This window comes from Cryptomeria japonica, chromosome 4, assembly GCF_030272615.1.
Source record: "Cryptomeria japonica chromosome 4, Sugi_1.0, whole genome shotgun sequence".
Classification (NCBI taxonomy): domain Eukaryota; kingdom Viridiplantae; phylum Streptophyta; class Pinopsida; order Cupressales; family Cupressaceae; genus Cryptomeria; species Cryptomeria japonica.
Window position 1 is genome coordinate 127,560,711 of NC_081408.1, and position 21,438 is coordinate 127,582,148.

A 21,438-nucleotide genomic window follows, 5' to 3' on the forward strand; every position below is an offset into this window, starting at 1 on the left:
GGTGCCAAATAAACAATTCAAATTTCCTTAAATGCTAAGTTCGATAAAATTGAAAATCTAATTTAATTAGCATTTAATATGGCGTTGATCTTTTATTAATTATTTTTGCCTTTATTAAAATCGAAATTTGCAAATTAAAAAAACGTAAGGCATTAATAATTAATTAATTAATTAATAAAAATTGAATTTGAAGCGCTACAAAGGGAGGTCGGCCTTGTCATTTTAATTTAAAAATCATTTTAAAAAGTGGTTTTATCTCCAAGTCGGCCTATATGGTAATTGTGGTGTGAGCGCTATAAAGGGAGGGTGGTGAAATCTTCATTTTCACATCACCATTTTATCATTCAAATGCGATTAAAAGGAGAAGTGCGAAGTTGTATTCAAAGGAGCGAATTTCATTCCAAGCAAGGTGGTGCGAATCTTGAAGTTTCTATTGGTGCGAATTGTCAAAGGCATTGAAGATCACGTCAAGGACAACTCAAAAGGTGGCAAAATTGATATTTTGAGGAGATAACATTGAAGACTATTTATACCTCAATTTCGCCTAGGCGAATTTTGTTCTTTTTGCATTTTAGAGTTAGCTCTCAAGTAAGGTATGGCAAGATCTCTTGTTTTAATCTCGAATTTTGATCGTCATTGCCTTATTTTTGAATTTTGAAATTTTGTTTTTCCTTAGCTCAGTCGTTTTTAGGAAATGATTAATAAAGGACTTATCATTAAGTTTCCTAAAATTTGCTCTCTAATTTATGTTATGTATTGCAAAATCATGTTTCTAATTTTGAAATGTTGTGTAGGCATCAAATGGAGATCTCATCAAGGAAAATCAAGCCGGATCAAGGACGGTCTTCGCCAGGACGGTCTTCGCCAGGACGATCAAGTAAGGACATGGGCAACCTCTTTCAATCCAACGTTCCAGGGCGAGGTACATCATTGTCCTGCACATCAAGGACACAAGGAGTTAGAACAAAGGGCTCGTTGAAGAAGTAAATAGTTCCAGATGAATTATTTGAAGCAAGCTTCTCAACAACATCAAGTTGAATATCTACCAAGTTACAAGTGTCAAATGAGGTGGCGTCCTAGTCATCACTTCTCCAATCAGTGAAGTCCATCTCAGCATGTCCAGATTCAATGTACTTAACTCATGGAAGGTGGCACAAACTCCGATGTACCTACCCCGGCTATCCATTGGTCAATTTTTCTAAAAGGGACATGTGTCCAAGCAATACAATTTTATCATTGGTCAAACATTAAATGTTATGTAATGGTTGTAACAAACCCTAATTAGGGTTTTTCATTGTTGAATCTTGGCCATTGATCTTGAATTGATCTAAGCCATCAAATTGTATTGTGGGCACTATATAAGCCCAAACATTTCATTTGTAAAAAATAATGTAGAATTAGAGAGAGATAGTATAGAAATAGTTGAAAGTAGTTAGTAGATAGAGAGTAGAATAGGAGGACAAGGCAAGAAATTGTTGCCATTGATTGTAAACAAACTCCATTTTCATTGAAGTAATGGTGAAATATGTCGTTTTCTTGCAATTTGCATGGTTTCTTGTTGAGTCTTCAATCTTAGATGGTAGATAATTAGATGAATGGAGGAAATGTGCTTGATTGATGGTGAAATTCGTATATCCATACTACTAGCAGTTTGTTGATTGCAGACTTGCCTTGCGTAGTCAACTGGAATCGTTCAGCCTAAGCTCAATTTCAATTTGTCGCCTCTTGATTGATATGCATCAACTTGGATGGTATCTATGCCTGCGGTGATGATTTGAACATCATAAAGCTTCCCATAGAAGATCGCACTAGCCTTGTGTAGATGTTCCATTGATGTCAAAACAAGACCCAGTTAGAGTTTCATCAAAAATCAAATCATTGCTCTTACATTCTTAGTATTAGGATTAGATCCTCTCTTCACCCTTATCCTTTTTCCATTTTTTCCAAGTCTAAGTTAGTAAGAGCCTGTGTCCAGCAAAGCAGATCGGAAGTTCAATCATCACATGTAAGTCCCCTTGTGATCCCAGCAAATCACATCATACCACTGGAGCTTGTCCACACGTAGAGACCCTACATCAAAGAACCTTGGAGTCTACCTAACTGATCCTTTACGCGAATCTTCAGCAGTTAGAGACTATTTTCTCAAGAGAGGATAAGATGCCTTTAGGTATTTTATTCTGTGTATGATTGTGTACAAAATACACGTCAACAGGCATACCTCCAGAGTCTTCCCAAGTGCAATTGGGAGAGTTATTCCCGTTCTGTGCTTCTCCTTTTGGATGAAATCAAATTCCAAAAGCTGTCTCACTAGCTCAAGAAGGATTGTCTTGTTTGTCGAATATCTAGGAATTTTGTATGGTTTGGATCTAAATCCTTAAATCTGTAGGTATGTAAAGGTAGGAAATTGTGTATACCAAGATCCATACTTCTCAATAAGCTTCGTTGCCTCCTTGGACAATCGTTTGTGGATCTCGCCTTGCAGCAGCCTCGTGATGTACATGGTGAAAGCATCATTCACCCTTCTTTAGTGTTCAATCTTGTGCATATGGAGTTGTGGATAACACTCAAAACTCTGTATCGTCCCGGCCTGTTCCCAACTTCGCCCTTGCATATTAGTCCTTTGTACTCAACAAATCTAGCAAGTATACAAGGTAGGAAGTCATGCCGAATGTCCTTGTCTTTTCCACATTCCTCAACTGAAAGTCAAGGTTGTCACTTATAATCTTGGCCCAATTAATCATCGTTCCTCTTGATATGTCCTGAATAAAATAGAACATCCGATTCTGAAACAATGCTCCTTGAGGTGTTCCCATCATTCTATTGAGTAAGAATATCATATCACTGTATTCATCTTTGAAGTCCGATGATAGAAGCCTCTTGGGTAGTTTAGAGTGGTGACGCCTAGGCTCAATGGTCCACTCTTTGTTGACAACTATCATGCATGCATCTGCTGCCTTAAAAAATTTAGCTTCGTATTCATCCTTAGTTTTCTCTCGCATGTCCGCACTTTTGGATATTCCAAACACTTCTACGATTGCATCTTCAACAAGGTTTGCAAGCATTGTCCCTTTAGGTGACTTGATCATTCTAGTTATCAGATCATAGTGCTTCGCACAGTCAATAATAAGCCAAACATCCTTGATCCAAACATCCTTTGCCGCATAGGGTGGAAGGAAGATGATTCTTGAATCCAAACATCCTTTGCCGCATTTGCTCCATGTTTAGGAATTCCATGTTCATATCCGTGATCCTTTTACATTGAGATGCCAACAGTGACTCCAATAGAAGCCCTCTTGTACTATCTTCAGTTGTTCCTTTCTCACAGTGATTCTCGCTTTAGATATGGTACCTATACGAAGCACGAAGTCAATATCATGAAAATAATAACTTAAATAATTTGTTTTCAGAATTTATTGAGTTCTGATTTTTTATGATTTTGTCAAATTTAAGGATCTAAAATCTGAAATTTCACCAATTTTGCAACATAAATTTTGATATAAAATGAATTTTGATCAAGATAGGGTTCAAAACCCTCCTAAAACCTCAATTTTCAGCCTTATTTAAGGTCTGGTTATAAAAGATAAGTCTGAAGACACCCTGGTATACCTCAGAAAATGACAAATTTGAGGTCCAAAAGGCATACCCATGTCTGAGCACACTTAGAAAATGAGGTATATAGGTCTGATTTTCTGATTTTCAAGTCTGCATACATCCTCCAAGGTCTGAAAATGGCCTCCAAAAGTCTGAAGATATTCTGAAAATGATGGAAATCAGTGGTTGGAAGTAGTCATAGCCATGTCATACACTTGCACTTGAATTATTTTGTCATCCAAAGCTCAAAAATGGCCACGCTTGGGCACTATTATGTGACTTGAAATGTTATATCAGTTGGAAAATAACTCTGAAAATGATGCTTCAGATCTATAGCGGTGATCGTGCCCACACAAGATGCCGGTGAACTCTTCAAAAATGATGTCCAAACAAAATTGCCTTTATCCCATTATTGCTGGGAGGTGCTACTTCAGATCTGGAAATGAATACCTCAATCATGGACCAGCAATGGCACCCAACAGTGGTGTCCAAACCTTTCCATCTATGACGTCAAACTTGAGCTTGAATGGAGTCACCCCAAATTGCCAAAAATTGTGGCACAACCAGCCACACAAAAATTGCTATCACTTCCTCTTTAATGGTGGCAACAAGCATGGTTGGGCAAAATCACCCCCTTCAATCTGAAAATTCTCCTTCAACGATGATGTCAAAATGACACACAGACAAAAATTGCCCAGCTATAATCTTCAATCTGCCTCTAATGAGCTTCTTCAATCAATCACATCAAGGCAAATATAATAATATTATATTGCTGGCTGGGCATACTTATTCATGTTTTCACCTTGATAATTCACCACACAAGTAATGTGGGATAAAAAACTTTCTTTATAATAGCCTAGTGGAAAATCGATTTGCCTTGGGATAACACATTTGCTATTAAATGATTGTTGCTGGTTATTAAATAATTGTAGCAAGGCAAAAATAATTTAATTTGGGGCACGCTTGTCATTAAAATCTTTCACTTATATTAAAATTGGGCCACTTGGGGAAAATCGATCCATATTGGGACAAAAAATTGCATTAAATTCTGTCATAACTCATTGCATAAGGCACCTAGGGAAAAGCTTGGCCCATTAGGACACATCAAATCACATCATTTCACTTACTTTGTCCAAAAATTCTCATTTGGGGGAAAACAACCCCCATTAAGACTCCAAAATCTTGTTCATTCATCAACTTTGTTCACAAATATGGCTTTTGGGGAAAAACGACCCCTATCCAGACACATAAATCACATTAAAACTTCGTCAATTTGTCCAAAGGAAAAACACATCTCATTGGGACAAAGCAATTTTGTCCACACTTCGCATCCTTCATTTTTCATCCTTGGGGAAATTTGAAACTCATCCGGACAAATTGTAGCAATTGACTTAGTCAATTTTGCCTCTAGTGGAAAAATGTGGTCCGTCAAGACAATTGTGGTGGAGAATCCTGATGCATTGGGACTTTACCAAAAACTCATGCAACTTGGTGGAAAAACAACTTCCATTGGGACAAAGTCAAAAAAAACTTAAGGGAAAACATCTCCCATCGAGACATTTATTTTATGACTTTAATTTCATGTGGAGAAATGTTTCCCATTGGGACAATGGTGTTTTCCTCACTGAAAATTCCTAGACTTATCAAATTTTATTGTTTTGTGTCGGGACTGGGACTATTTTAACTAGGGGAAAATAAGGGTCCATTGGGACAATGTGCAAATCTGACCTAATTTACCTCCTAGGAGTAGAAAAACAACTCCTAATGCGACTTTTGATGCTCAAGCACAAAAATATCACCGACTTGCAATACTTGGACATTTTTACACTCAAATTTAACTTTTGATGCAACCTTAAGACTATGACAAAATTTAGGATCACATTTAACAATTTGTCATTTTTAACATGTTTGATCCTATTCAAAATTCAAAAACCGTAATTGCACTGATTACTTCAAAACCGAGACTCAGGCATGAAAAGCTCAAAATTTGCCACTTGATTGTCATAACTCTAAGCTAACACGAAATGGAAATCGGGAAAGAGGGGGTCCTTGTTTGCAATGGGGTGATGTGTGAAAAGGTCACGACATTTCGCTGCCTTAGCAACGCTTCAAAAACTAGGTCGATGACTCGTTATCCACTAGGAGATGGCTAAATCAATGTCCAACACAAAACCAAACATATCTTTGTTTATTTTAAAACACCAATTGAAATGTTCCTATGATAGCATAATGATTCATCAAGAATAGAGAAGCATAAGAGATCATACTTTGCGCCTGATTGCAACATTGGTACACGTAATACAATACTGATACATATCCAATAAACAATTATTACATCCATCTCCAATTGGAGTGTTCAATACATGCAAGATCAACGATACAATACATGCTCCAATATGCAAATGATTACATCATAGAAGAAGAGAAGAGAATGAGAAGAATCTGGTGTTGAGGAAGAAATAAAATCCATTGAGCCAATCACAAAACAAGTTCTCTGATCCCCAACAGTGGTTGGCAATGCCACCCGACCATGTGGTACCCTAAGGTCCACCCCATTGTGCTCATGGAGATAGTCACATGACCAAAACAGTCATACAAGTAAACGAGGGAGAGCAATGGGTTTACACGAGGCAAACATGGAACAAAATACTCAACATGAACAACACACCCAATTAAGAGTCATAAAGCCACAACAAGATGGAAATGCCAACAATGCATCACTCACATTGAAGAGCAACAATCAAGTAAGAGATTGCTTGAGAAAAAATAAGTAGAGTATCGAAACAACGAGGAAACATCCTCAGTCGACAATAATAAGGACAAGGAGGCACCCACAAGAGCAACACCAAATTTTCCATATGACACATATCACAACAAGATAAACAAAAGATCAAGCAATCGTAAATCCATAGGGTGTTTCTCAACTATCAAGACCTAGATACTAGAGTGCTAAGTGCAGGGAGTGTCATCATGTCTGCTCAAAGGGATGGCATCATAGGGAACTAAGTAGCCCTCTCATGCGGATGAGTGGGCTCAGTCATGCCAAATTAATGCCCCGTAGACGGTTAGGTCTTCCCAATACACCCTTAGCCTCATAGTAGCACTCAAGGCATGCAAGGGGCATCCGATTATCTTATTATTAATGTTTTAGCCCAACTCAAGTTTTAATTATGTTATCACTTGTCTTATGCTCACTCACCATTGGGTTACCTTGTCAGCCACTTTGGGCCCTGGCCCCCAATGAGGGCCACTCCCATGACCCACTCTAGTACCTAGTCCTAAGGTTCAACCCATTCAATCAAATGAGGAATCCAACGTAAAACACAATGCAATGATTTACTTTCCATGTGCTCAATAGCATCAAACATTTCTTTTACACTGCCATTTCAACTATATACATGGCATACTCAATTGGTCATGCTCCCAAGAGAACCGATCTATTTGATCCCACAATGAAATGCAATCACATAAGATGATACAAGGCATCTATTCAAGATCTCCATTAAGTACTCGAGCATTCATAACAATTGCTCATACCAAGAGCTATCAATGCATTACACTTGGGAAGGCATGTGTCAAGCAACTTTATGAACTTCAATGCAAATAAAAAATACTGTAATGCCTATACTCAAGGCTCATACATGAATGAGAACAATGCATAAATACATATACTAATCATCATAATAATAACTCGAGATCATATACTCAATGCATAACAAGGCCACTACTCAAGGAGCAAGCTAAGAGTCTGCTAATCATGAATTCTATCTCAAATTGATCTCAAACCACAAGTACAAATGCAATCCTGTATGGCATCCCATAGAAGCATACCATGACATCACAATTCATCTCACTCAAGGCCAATCAGACTAAAAAACCAAGGCAAATTGGAGAAACAAATCAAACAAGGCAGTAGAGGAGGCTTAAACCCCAAATTAGCTCAATGACGGGCAATTGCATGAATTTGGGAGCAATTGTGTAATTCTTTTAGCAATTGCATGATTCTTTTAGCAATTGTGTATTTCAATCAGCAATTGCATAATTCAACTTGCAATTGCCTGAATCTGGAAGTAAATGTGTAATTTTGTGTAATGTCCCTTTTTTGGCCAACTAGGAAAACCGGAACAATTACCCAATTCCCACTTCTTACTTTGTTGAATAGTTGCAATGAAAACCAAGTAAAGTTGGTTTCACCAAATATCAATTGCTATTTCTGCTATGTATTTATAATCTTGCAACTACAAAAATTACTGCTATATCTGATTTATACTTTAAGTGACTGCAATGCCATCAATTATTACTTATAGCGATAGTATTGCTGTGTCTGATCTGATCTCGATGAATGTGCAATATGCTGACTGTGTCTGATTTACAATCTTGATAATATCGACCACTGATTTGCTGAGAGGCAATGTGCTCAAAGAGAAGATCAATATTGGATATATGTAATAAAGAAGAAATGTTCGATGATCCCCAAATAAATGATTTTGATTTTCCTCTTATACCCTGCTACATAGAAGGGATGCACCTCTTGAATTATGAAAGGACATATCCCTTCCTAATTACATCTCTTCACAACATAAACAAATCGCATCTCTTCTTACATTTGGTCAAACTTAACTAATCACACCTTTCCATATTGCTAACGTAACCATCAATCAGTCTTCTCCCTAATTGCTGTCCTCATCAATTGATCACCGTCATTGACTATTATTACCATTGATATTCTTCTCATAACAAACTCTGACTATAGTATTATTCATCCTTAGTAATCATCGTTATCCGTTTATTACTCCTGGCCTTGATAATGTTTGATGAGAAATCAATGTAATGATGTCGATCATTTTTGTATATATCGTCTTCAGGTATGCTTGCTGATTTCAAACTTAATTTGCTTCCCATCGATGAATAATTGATCGGGCCTGGGTAGTATCGCACCAATATAATAAATCTGTGTCGATGATTTTCTGTGTAGAACCCGAGCCTATGACTACTTGTGTGGGCAACTATTTCTGAAGATTATTATATTGGCAGCATAGGAAATGATATGCCTGTGAATGGAGAGAAGAGGTGATGTGGCTCATTGAGGGGTTCGTATTTCACCTTTAGAAGAGTTTGGGAGGACTTAATATTGTTGCAAGGGAGACCATTCTGACATACGTCAGATCTGGTCTGCCACAAAGATCACCATTTGATGTGGTAGATATTTATAAATAGCAGCAGCCATCAAGCTCAAGGAACCGGTGAGGAGAAATTTTCATGTGTTTTTTCTTGGGTCCTTCCACTATCTTCAGCCACTAGTCATTAAGGAAGGAGAAATGGGGCCCGCAAGGACTTGGGCAAAGGCCCCAAAGGTAAATATCAGCTCAAGGATTAAAAACAGAAATAATATTGTAAAATTTATATTATTATTTGATAAATATGAAATTAATATTAATATTTAATTAATATAAATTATATATTAAATCTTGTTTATTATTATTAAGATTTTATTTAGTTCATTCTATTCATTTATTTGGTTGTATATATATTTTTATATTTGAATTGTATTATTATTTATTATTTATTTTAGAGCAGGCATTATCATGTTTTGATTGTTTAGATGGGGACATCACATTTTGTTTGGGGAAGCCAACTAGGGTATCAAGTTTGATAGAAAAAGAAGATATGAAAGCTAAATTGGGAACCAACCCATTTGAGAACTACCCCATGATATTCCAAAAACACAATTACAAAGCCCATACAAACATCTAATAAAAATTGGGCAGCATTTTCCCTTGAAAACCTCATTTTCACATTGTTTCTCCAAACCCACAATCAAAAGAACTAAACAATCCATCAAGCACATAAAGGATTGGATTTCATTTCTCAACAAGGTTTCAAACCCATATTACAACACATTGCAAGCAATCAAGGAGATCAAATTGAAAGGTAAGGCATTTCAAGTCTCCTATGTCAACTTGGAGAGAAACTCCATCCACAAATTGTATTCCGCACTCTCCACCAATGGCCTCAAGATTCAAACAGCAACACGACCTCCTCAATCCAAATCTATCAACACCATACCCACAAAATTCCACCTTAAAAATCTCTCAAGCTCAACAATTTCCTTTGGCCACCAAAGGGATTTGAGAGGAAAAAGCATGAAAATAAAATTAAGTGTTGACCAAATGAGCTCAATTACAAAATATAAACTCACTTTTAGGCAGTGTTCCACCAGCGTTGGGGACGGGGGGATGCGGGGATGGGTTTCCGAGACAGGGGGACCAAGGGCCTAAGTTTGGGGACGACGAAGGGGGGTGGTGCTGATATAGTTATACATATACATATAATACTTGAAAAACTAGTTTTGAAAAGATGTATGATAGTATAATAGTATAAGAATTACATTTCAAACAGTGTTCCACGAGCGTCGGGGACGGGGGGATGGGGGGATGCGGGGACGCGTCTCCGAGACGGGGGGACCAAGGGTCTAAATTTGGGGACGACGGGGGGACGGCAGCGGGGGGGTGGCAGGGTGGTGGTGCTCATATACTTATACATATACATATAGTACTTGAAAAACTAGTTTTGAAAAGATGTATAACTGTATAACAGTATAAGAATTAGATTTCAAATGAAACTATAGGAAATACCAAGATTACTTAGATTAGTGATACGTAACTAATTGCTAAAAGTAAATAAAATTTGACAAATGAAATTGTCAAATTGGAGATTTCTCATTTCTATCATATGAATATTGAAAAAGGAAAACGAAAATATGAATATCTGATGCCATTGCAAAGTCTATAATAATAAAGATGATTACATGATTCATCATTACAATGAGTAGCCAAATACAAATACGTGTAGCAATAGCATTACAAAAGAGACGAGTCAAATACAAAATGACAAAACTGAAAAGTGAAAACTCAAATTGTAGCTAATGGAGGCCTCTAATCATCTGTGAACTCCTCACTGGAACTGCTGGACTCCTGAGGATCAAGGTCCCTCAAGCTCACACCAACTAGCCCTGCATCTGAAGTGGTAGGATCATCCTCATCAATCTGTGAAGGCTCCTCTGGCTCTACATCCCATCGTGCCATTGGACTCTCCTTGTACATAAGTGTCTTGCGGTCAATGAGACGCAAAGCACTGTGTACAGCCACAAGCTTCTCTGCTCTCTTAGAGGTAAGTCTGTTCCTCTTAAGAGAGTGGATGAAGCTATATGTAGACCAGTTCCTCTCAGGAGCTGAAGAATTGGAAATCTGGGATAGCAGACGGATGGCTAGAGTGGTGGTCAAAGATTTCAGGCCATGACAATTCCACCATAAAAGTGGGTCCTCCTGTGCCATGTTGTCTATATCCATCTTTACCGCATCTGAATAACCTCTAAGAGTGGCAAATCTTCCCCACTCAGTGCGCATTGTGCCGGCATCTTTGGAATCAAACATCTTCTCTATGCACTTAAAGAAACCCGCCTTCACCTCATCATCCTGAATCGGTGTCAGTCTACCCGGTCTAGCCTTGTACCACTTAGGATTCAAGGCAAAGGCAGCCATATGCAAAGGAGTGTTCAACTTGTCCCATCTACGCTGAATGATAGGCTGGATTTGCTCATTGTAGAATGCTAAAGAGGGGTCCTTCACTCGCACAACAACCCTCATCTGGTCAAGCATAGAGTCTAAAGAGGGGTCCTTCACTCGCACAACAGCCCTCGTCTGGTCAAGCATAGAGTCAATGCACTCATACACCTCTTCAAGGTTAGGTGCATCCCCATCCCCATATCTGATCACCTGGAATACTGGAGTAATGATAGAGACAATGTATTTCGCATCAGTCCAAAACACATCACTCTTCACTATCTCCTTCACCCTTCTCCCTTGCTCTTTCTTGGCCTCAGCCCACCTATTCCACTCATTAGTCATAACCATGAGTTGCAATGCCTCTTGCAACTCAATCATTCTCTCCAAGAGAATGAAATAGGATGCATATCTAGTCTCAACTGGTTTCAAGAACTCCTTCGGGAAGGTCCTGAAGAGTGCATGTGAAGTGTGGTGGTTGCAGATAAACATCTGCACATCTCTCGCATTGGTGACCACTCCTCTAATCCAGTCTATCTTCCCCATGTCCTTGAGTGCATTGTTCATGGCATGCACACAACATGGGGTCCACCAAATGTGTTTATAGGCTGCCTCAACGAGTCTCCCTACTGCTCTACACACATGGGCTGCATCTGTCACTACTTGGACCGCATTTTGTGGCCCAACCTCCTCAATAGCCTGCCTGAGGACCTGAAACCGGAAATCAGCATCTTTATGATGCCCTGTACAATCAACTGCTCTAAGGAAGTATGGGCCCTCTGCACATGTGACCATGGCATTGATGAGTGGACGATGGCTAATGTTCGTCCACCCATCCATAACTATGCTACACCCCGATGCCACCCAACATGCCTTCATCTTCTCCATCAAAATATTGATCTTGGAATAGCTTTTATCCAAGATTGAGGTCCTCATTTTCGTCTCCCCTGGTGGCACATAAGATGGTCCTCCCTTGGCCACCATATCCATCATCTTCCTATAATAAGGAGACCGTGTAACATGAAATGGAATGCCATTGGCAAAGAAGAAATTGCCAATGGATTCATCTATCTCATCTCTCAGCTGCACATTAAACATATTAGTAATGGGGTTGCTCTGTGCTGTCTGCAACTTACGTTTCCCAGCCCTGGCGGCAGTAGAAGTGGAAATGGATGGAGATCCAAACATCATTCCTCCCGTCTGCGAAGCATGAGAAGTATGAAGTGCTGCCCTAGCAGACAAAGTAGTAGGCATTGAAATATTTGTGTCATTTGGAACCCCCCAAATCTTGTTAAACTCAATTCTGTACTGTATATTTTTGGCTTCCTCCAAAAACTTACAATGTTTCACGCCTTTTCCTCTCCAAAACAGAAAGTGTGCATTCACCCTACTAATGCTACCGAACCATTCTGTGTCACAAATATTGCACTCCCACTTCCTTGTTCCCCCACTTGAATGTGATGCAGTGCCTTGTACTGATATTCGTGAAGCAAACTGTTTTAGAGGAGACTTAGGATCAAAATGACCCCTAGCATATGGTGCCAACAACTCTGAAGGGCAACCTGTACTAGCTGGTGCACTTGCCATAGAGCTAGATTGGGCTCCAGGATCAGCCCCATGGTCACCCCCCTCAATTTCAGGTTCATATTCTGAATCATTCTCACTATGAGAATGGATTTCCATGTCATCTTCACTCATGCCTTGGGAGCTCATTGTGAAATTGACACTGCATTTCACAAAATGAAAATAAAATCAGCTTAGTTTAACAATATATTTTAAAATTTTTTTCCTATTCATCTCAAAATGAGATTTGATGTTGAATCTTGAGGGCAAAATGATGAATCAATCATTTTGCCCTCAAGATTCAACATCAAATCTCATTTTGAGTCTTGAGATGAATAGGGAAAAAAAATCCAAAAATGACATAGAACAATGAAAATCAGAAAATATTCAAAAAAAAAACAAAAAAAAGACAAGAAAAAGTTGAAAAACCCTACCTTGTGCTTGAAAAATCTCTCCAAAATGTAGAAGAATCTTCTTCTTCCTCTTCCTTTTGCTTCTTCTAGCACCTATCACACTTGCAATCAGCTTTTCTCACCCCTTCAATCAGTCTTCTTCAAGTTTTTCCTCCTCTTTAGCTTGCTGGAAAAGAAAATCAGATTACCAAAATGAGAGTTAAATCTAAAAAAAACATGCTTTTGTGTTGTTTGGGGGGGTTGGGTGGGGCCCACGTCCAATTAGGGTTACCCCTTAATCCCCCCAAAAGTCAAATGTTTTTTAAAAAATTGCTTTTTTTGTTTGTTTAGGCGTGGGGACGCGGGAGACGCCCAGACGTCTCCGAGGAGACGTCTCCACGTCCCCCTGGGAGACGCGGAGATGGGGAGACGTCTCCATGTCCTGACGGTGATTGGGTGGCGGTGGCGGGACGATGGGCGACGTCGCGTCCCTGTCCCCCCGTCCCTGAGACGTCCCTGATGGGGGGACGTGCCCAAAAAGGGGGGGGACGCGTCCTCATGGAATGGGGATTTCAAATGAAACTATAGGAAATTTGAAATACTAAATCTAAATACCAAGATTTCTTCAATGCTAATTATGTTGTTATATGGAGCCTAATTAGACTAGGAGGTTAAATTTTCCCTACTTCCATTAGCGTCATTTCCCCCTATATTTTTCGATGGGGGTTTGGGGGCAGCGCCCCCAAGTTGGGGTCAAGGGGCATCGTCCAATTAGGGTTGCCCCTTATAAAGGCATCAGGTGTTATTTTTCTATGGGCCCACGTCGAATTAGGGTTACCCCTTAACCCCCAAAAAGGTCAATTTTTTAATTTTAATTTTAAACATTGCATATACGTGGGGGCGATGGGAGATGCCCAGATGTCTCCCAAGGAGACATGGAGACCTCTCCACGTCTCCTTGGGAGATACGAAGACGTCTCCCCGTCTCCGGCGGCGCTTGGGTGGCGGCGGTGGGAAGGCTTGGGTCCCCCTGTCCAGGAGATGTCCCCATCTCCGAGACGCGGCCAAAAAGGGGGGGGACGCATCCCTGTGGAACACTGCTTTTAGGAGTGAGAATATAATAATAATAAAACTCAAATTAAAATCATAAAGCCAATTCACCTCCCAGAAGACCCCAATGATTAATCATTTAATTCACATTAAATCAAACACAAATAAGACATATTTCACATTTAAATATTAAATTACTTCAACCATAATAAATTACGATTGTTGCATGTGATAAATGACAACAAATCTCAACTGACTTACTATGCACAAACAGTCATTACAGGTTGACTCAACATGATGATTGATATTTTTGAAAGCTACTGCAATTGGGGTTCAAAGTAACCAAATAATAAAATAATTAAATCAAGGGAATTGCCCCAATTAAGGGTCACGGGTTTTGGCTCACGATATTTGACCAGTGTGCTATTTCCTGTTAACCACTGTTGGGGATATGGGCAAAGCGAAGTGAAGTTGATGCCCTATACCCATGGCCACTAAAATATTCACATGTCAAGTGTACCCGCGCATAGATATAAACATATAAATAATCAAGTTAAGTCAAATCATTGAAGGGGATTTTAACATTGTATACATTCAGATATAATTGAATGATACTATATCATCCCTTCATATCTAATTATCAATTAAACCTCACAAAATAATTTCATCTAATAATTGCATTAAATAACATCGTCAATATTATTCCTCTACATCAGTGAGAATATAAATATTTCCCAAACGGGTCGATATCATAACATTGTTGGTAACATGATATCTTATCAAATTAAAATAACATAAAATATGATTTTTGACTTTTGTTGAACACAGAATACCACTGAGAGGGGTGTGAATCAGTGGTTCCTAAATCTTTCCTCTTACCGATCTAACTTCAGACAATCAACTATTTCCTTAACCACTAAACAGTCATACCGGTAATGCAAGAGAGAAAACCGAAGTGATCATTCACACAAGAATTCACAACACCAGATTTACGAGGAAAACCCAATATGGGAAAAACCTCGGTGACAAGAGCTGCTAGAGACTACTGCTCCAATCCACCGTCACAGTAAAACACAGACTTACAAAGATTTTGGGCACCAACCCCTGCACTTTTAGGGCACCAACCCAAGGAGCACCAACCCCTACACGAAGCTTCAACTTGGTGATGTATATTGATGTACTATTTGAATACAATTAAGGCTTCTTGTTGCAAATGAATTCTGCAACTCTTGAATCAAATAACTCTCTGTTATCTTTCTCTTCCTTTCACACACAGCCTCTCAACACACTGTATCACACTAGGATGCTGTCTGCTCTGCCACACCTTACCGGTTAGGTTCAACTGCCTGACTATGATACTGCCGGTAGAATCCTCTCACCGGTTTGCTTGCTCACTCACATTGCAACTTGCTCAGAACACCTTCTCAAGTTTTCTCCTTGCTCGCTCTCCCTTCTCTTCTCAGCTCAATCTTTATAGCATCAACAACTTATTTTATTCAAAGCGCTCATTACTTATACCCATTTTCCTGCCAGAATGCAATTCAAAAACTTGAGCGTTTAGGGTTTTCTCTTTTCAACACAATCTTCATGAGATCCAATCCCACCTTTCTTGGATCAATCACCTATCCTTGAAGACTGCACCTGCACACGGTTTTCGTTATCTAATGCATGTTTTTCTCGGAGTGGCAATCACGTATCAAATCTTCTGTCATGAAGTCAGATGACACATAAAGTGTTCCAGAAGTTTCCTTTATGAGAACGTCCTGAATCAGATTTCCTTTGCCTTGATTCAGGCGCCAACTGCTCCCTGATCTTCCTCTGTCATTTATTCTTCCTCGAGCCACAATCAGTTAGATCCAATCCCTTGATTTTGGTTCCTTCATTAATGGCGATTATTTGTTTTATCAACCCTGTCGATGAGGCTTCACCAACCACAACACACTTGCCACCTCAGCTCCACATGGCATCACACCGATCAAGACATGGCCTACCAACACGCAGTCAATCCGGCAAACACATATCGGTAAAACTCTTTGCCAGTAGAGTGTTCTTCTTCCGTTAACTGGTAGAGCATTCGGTACTGGTTGCACATCTTCACTTCCAGTGGTGTGAGACAACTTTTAACATTCTGCCTCTTCATCATAAACAAGCAACCATCCTTCAGACCGGTTTGTACTTTTATCTTTTATGCTCAATCTCCATCATGCCGGTTGACATCAATGACAACTTAGTGCCAAAATGCCAACAATCTCCCCCTGTGGCATTGATGTCAACTTCTCATAGTCCTCTCCATATCGGTACATTTCTCCCCCTTTGACACAATGACAAAGTGTACTTGCACACTCCCCCTTTGACCCATACCAAGCTCCCCCTGAGCCATATAAGGCCTTCCTAAGCAGATGACACAACTCCCAACTTGTGTCGGAGATACTCAAAAGTACTGACCGGTAATGGTTTGGTGAACATGTCTGCTATTTGTTCACCAGTAGGAACATAATCCATTCTTACCTCTTGTCCTTCAACCTTCTCTCTGAGGAAGTGATATTTGATTGCAATGTGTTTTGTTTTGGAATGCATGACCGGATTGTTTGCTATGTTGATTGCACTTAAATTGTCACACCGGATGAGAATAGAATCAGTGATGTCCACTTGTATATCTTTGAGAGTCTGCTTTGTCCAAAGCACCTGAGAGCAGCATGTAGCAGCAACAATGTACTCAGCTTCAGCAGTAGAGAGGGAGACTAAGTCCTGCTTGCTATGCCAAGAGACCAACCGGTCACCCAGAAAGAATGCACCACTGCTTGTGCTCTTTCTATCATCGATGCATCCTGCCCAATCGACATTAGTGTATGCTTCCAAGATAAAATCTCCCTATTTAGGATACCACAAACCATAACTGAGCGTTCCCTGTAGGTACCTAAGGTACCTAAAAATTCTGCTAAAAGCATTCATGTGTGACTACTTTGGTGCAGCTTGAAGTTTGGCCACCACGCATACTGCCTGAACTATATCCGATCTTGAAGCAATTAGATACAGTAGACTGCCTATCATGGATCTGTACAGAGTCTGATCCACCACCGGTGATTCATCATTCTTACTCAATTTGCTACCGGTCACCACGGGAGTACTTACCAGTTTGCAATTTTCCAGTTAGAACTTCTTCAGCATCTCCTTTGCATACTTGACCCGTGAGATAAAGATTCCTTTATCTTTCTGTAATATCCTGCAAGCCAAGGAAGTAAGTCAATTCACCAAGCATTGACATCTCAAATTCTGACTGCATCTGATCAGCAAACTCTTTGCAGAGAGTATCCTTGTTTCCTCCAAAGATGATGTCATCTACATACACAACCACAATAATCATGTGATTCCCTTCTTTCTTTATGTACAAATTGCTGTCCGCACTTCCCTTTTTGAATCCTTGCTCCTTCAGATACTGATCTAATCTTGAGTACCATGTTCTAGGAGCTTGCTTCAAACCATACAGAGACTTCTTTAACCGACACACAAATGTCTCATCATCATGTAGCAAAAAACCTTCTGGTTGCTCCATGTATACTTCTTCCAAATTTCCATTTAGAAAAGCAAATTTTACATCCATTTGGTATACTTTATAGCCCTTGTAGGTAGAGTAAGCTAGAAACATCCTAGTTCCTTCTAATCTAGCCACCGGTGCAAATGTTTCTTCAAAGTCAATCCCCTCTACTTGAGAGTAACCTTTGCACACTAGTCTAGCTTTATGCCTTACAATCTTACCTTCTTCAGTCATTTTGTTCCGGTAGACCCACTTTGTGCCAATGATGTTCTTGTCTTTCGGTCTAGGGACTAATTCCCAAGTCTTGTTCTTCTCAATCTGGTGTAGTTCTTCTTCCATGGCATCCATCCATTCTTGTCTCTTGTTGGCCTCATGAAAGTTTTGGGTTCAACTTCAGTCATGAGGCATAGGTTGACTTGTTCATCATTTAGGTTCAACTGCTCCCTGATCTTCCTCTATCATTTATTCTTCCTTGAGCCGCAATCAGTCAGATGTAATCCCTTGATTTGTGGCTCCTTCATTAATGATGATTATCTGTTTCATCAACCCTGTCGATGAAGCTTCACCAACCACAACACACTTGCCACCTCAGCTCCACATGGCATCACACCAATCAAGACATGGCCTACCAACACGCAGTCGGTCCGGCAAACATATATCGGTAAAACCCTTTGCTAGTAGAGTGTTCTTCTTCTGTTAACCGGTAGAGCATCCGGTACCGGTTGCACATCTTCACCTCCGGTGGTGTGAGACAACTTTTAACATTCTGCCTCTTCATCATAAACAAGCAACCATCCTTCAGACCGGTTTGTACTTTTATCCTTTATGCTCAATCTCCATCATGCCGGTTGACATCAATGACAATTTAGTGCCAAAATGCCAACAACTTATAATCAACTAACTCAATTAACATCATTTATCTCATTCTTATCATTACTCAAATCAGCATTTATATCCACTTATTTTATATGGCAATTTGGAATCACAACATTGGTCTATCACAAAGCTTGTAAGGCATAAAACATAACTTTGCATAGCTTTATGCCTTACAATCTTACCTTCTTCATTCATTTTGTTCTGGTAGACCCACTTTGTGCCAATGATGTTCTTGTCTTCCGGTCTAGGGACTAATTCCCAAGTCTTGTTCTTCTCAATTTGGTGCAGTTCTTCTTCCATGGCATCCATCCATTCTTATCATTACTCAAATCATTATTTATATCCACTTATTTTATATGGCAATTTGGAATCACAACATTGGTCTATCACAATCATCAAGCACAATAGGATCATCTCATGCCATAGCAAGCACCCAATTAATCAGGTACCCCAAAATTCAAATCAATCATGACACAAGAGTAAAGCACACATTCCAATGCAATAGCATATTAAATCACCGTGAAACAATCCAACAGATCACTGGTCTAGAACGATCACGAGACATATATCAAAGTAAGATAAACACTCAAAATCACCAAATGATCTACATCCAAACTGCAAGAGATACAATGTCCACATAAAGAAGTGCAAAATTCAGAAAAGCAGATGGGAGGGGCATTACATCCTGTCCCATGCGCAATGATTATGACTGTAATTGTAGTTATTAGCCTATCTTTATATATTATCCTCATTTTTGTCTTCTTAATGCATCCTTGAGGTGTATGGTGCTGTTCATATGGGAGGACTCTATTTTCATTATACATCGCTAAATATACGTTTGAATGTTTTACATTGCAAATTGAGATTGTTAAGCACCATGGAGAATTAATTTATATTTTTAGTACTTGTATACAGTTGAGACGACTGATTTGCTTCATTGCACAATATTGTTCAATTCATTGGCACAATAGGTTTCTGACGCAAGCTTATTAATGGAATCCTTTTAACAGATATTTTTAGCAAATGGTGCATTTGAAAAGGTACTTGATTTTCTCAAGGAAATGAAAGAGGATGGAATCCTTTCTGATGTTATTGTCTACAACACTATTATTCGTCAAGCTTCTGAGAAGGTAACTTTTTTGATGAAATCCAATAAAACTTTCAATGTTCTTTGCGACTTCTTTATTTGCAATTGTACAGGTCCCATTTGTTTTTATCTTGAATCGTTTATCTATTTAACCTTACTGTGAAAATTGATACATTATATGCAGGTGCGTTTTGATGTGATAGAATTAGTAGTAGAACATATGCATCGGCAAAAGATTAAACCAGATCCAGAAACATGCTGGCAAGTTTTTTCTTCTTATCATGATCATGGGTTTTTTGATACTGCGGTGGAAGCATTGCAAGTGTTAAGTGTACGTATGGTGTCAGAAAATGAAACTGTTCAGAGAAAAATGAAATCCATTTATGAAAAACTGATTCTTGATGAAAGTCCAAGCACAGATGAGTTTCTTGTAGAAATTTTCAAGGATTCTAGAGAGTATTTATCAGCGTCGCTTTTTAACATGAGATTATGTGCATTTACTGGTGTCTCAAATTCCTGGGTACCAGAAGAGAGTCCGTGGGCTATCCGATTACGCTCACAATACAACCAAAGCCCCTTTGTTGAGCAATAGTGAAAAAAAATCAATTGTATTAAATTTTGAAAGAAAATAAGGTACGGTGGTTTTTTCAATGAATAGCTGGAGGGCAGCTGCAATGCTTACCTTCCCGAGTTTTATAATCCAGATGATCTTTCATTGTCAAAGATTGCAGAGGCTTTTATGTTTTAGTATGGGACCGTAAAATTTTGTTCACTATCAACACTCAACACTGAACACGGATTTTAGACGCAAGTGGGAATATAGACCTGACCAAGAATAAAAAATACTTGAGTGTCTCATAGGTCTTGTTTGCTTAGGTTTTCCTCTCATGAAAAAGAGGGAGCAGTTAAGGGTCATAACTTTTGAGTTTGTTGACAAATAGAAAGGGGTGGAAGCTTATTACAACGCCTTCTCTACTGTTTTCTATCTCCCTTGGTATGGGATTGAGTGAGGAATATGGGAATTGGCTCCTTTCCTTTTTCCTTTGTTCTGTATATACTGTTTCTAGCTTGAAAGTGTTGTTCACTCATTGCAGTTGAGACGTAACCAGACTTGGTTAGTGTATGTGTATATCTCATTGATTATTGGAAAAAATTGGAGTGGAAGCTTTGTTTTAAGTGTTCAATGTATATTACTATCCATCTTGACTGGGTGTAGATGGACACCATTTCTTTCTAGATGAAGTCTGATTATGTTTTTTCTTTTTAAAAATTGGATTTACATCTGAAGTTTTACAACAGAACACAAAAACAATTCATTCTGATGTAAACAGCTGGGTTCAGCAATGTAAGAAAGGGTGTTTATGGTCAAAGACAAACATTATGATGGAATCTATGCATGGTTTCCTGGTTTCAGCTTCCTTACTTTTGAGGGCATTTGTATCATGGTGGATAGAGATTTTTGGTGTAATCTTGTCAATATTGGTGTACTTCGATTGTATCTATAAAAAGGGTTTTGTCAATAAAATATTAGTTTAGGGTTTTTGAATATTAATTATTTAGTAAAATATTTTAATAAAAAAATTAGACTTCAAATTATATTTTAAGTTTGTATTGACAAAACTTGTCAATTTAAAGTTTCAAGATATGAGTCTTGTTTATTATTTAAACTGGAAAATGGTTTAAATAGAGTCTACTATGGATTTGAGTATATTTTGTTCTTTTGTAGCAATTTCTAATAAATTTTCTGGAATTTATTACTTTGAATAGGTCGAGTTGGAGCCTA

General features: G+C 38.8%; 1 protein-coding gene across 2 annotated transcripts in view; it reads left to right on the plus strand.

Annotated features, from left to right (window-relative positions):
- The window catches only part of LOC131074118 (pentatricopeptide repeat-containing protein At1g76280), a 254,542-nt gene extending 233,469 nt beyond the window's left edge, over positions 1-21,073 (plus strand). For both annotated transcript variants that reach the window (XM_058010671.2, XM_058010672.1), the window contains 2 exons: positions 19,579-19,698; positions 19,840-21,073. In XM_058010671.2, the coding sequence (XP_057866654.1) occupies positions 19,579-19,698; positions 19,840-20,247 (528 nt within the window). In that variant the 3' untranslated portion in view covers positions 20,248-21,073. The remainder of the gene's footprint in view (positions 1-19,578; positions 19,699-19,839) is intronic.
- The last annotated feature ends 365 nt before the right edge of the window (positions 21,074-21,438 follow it).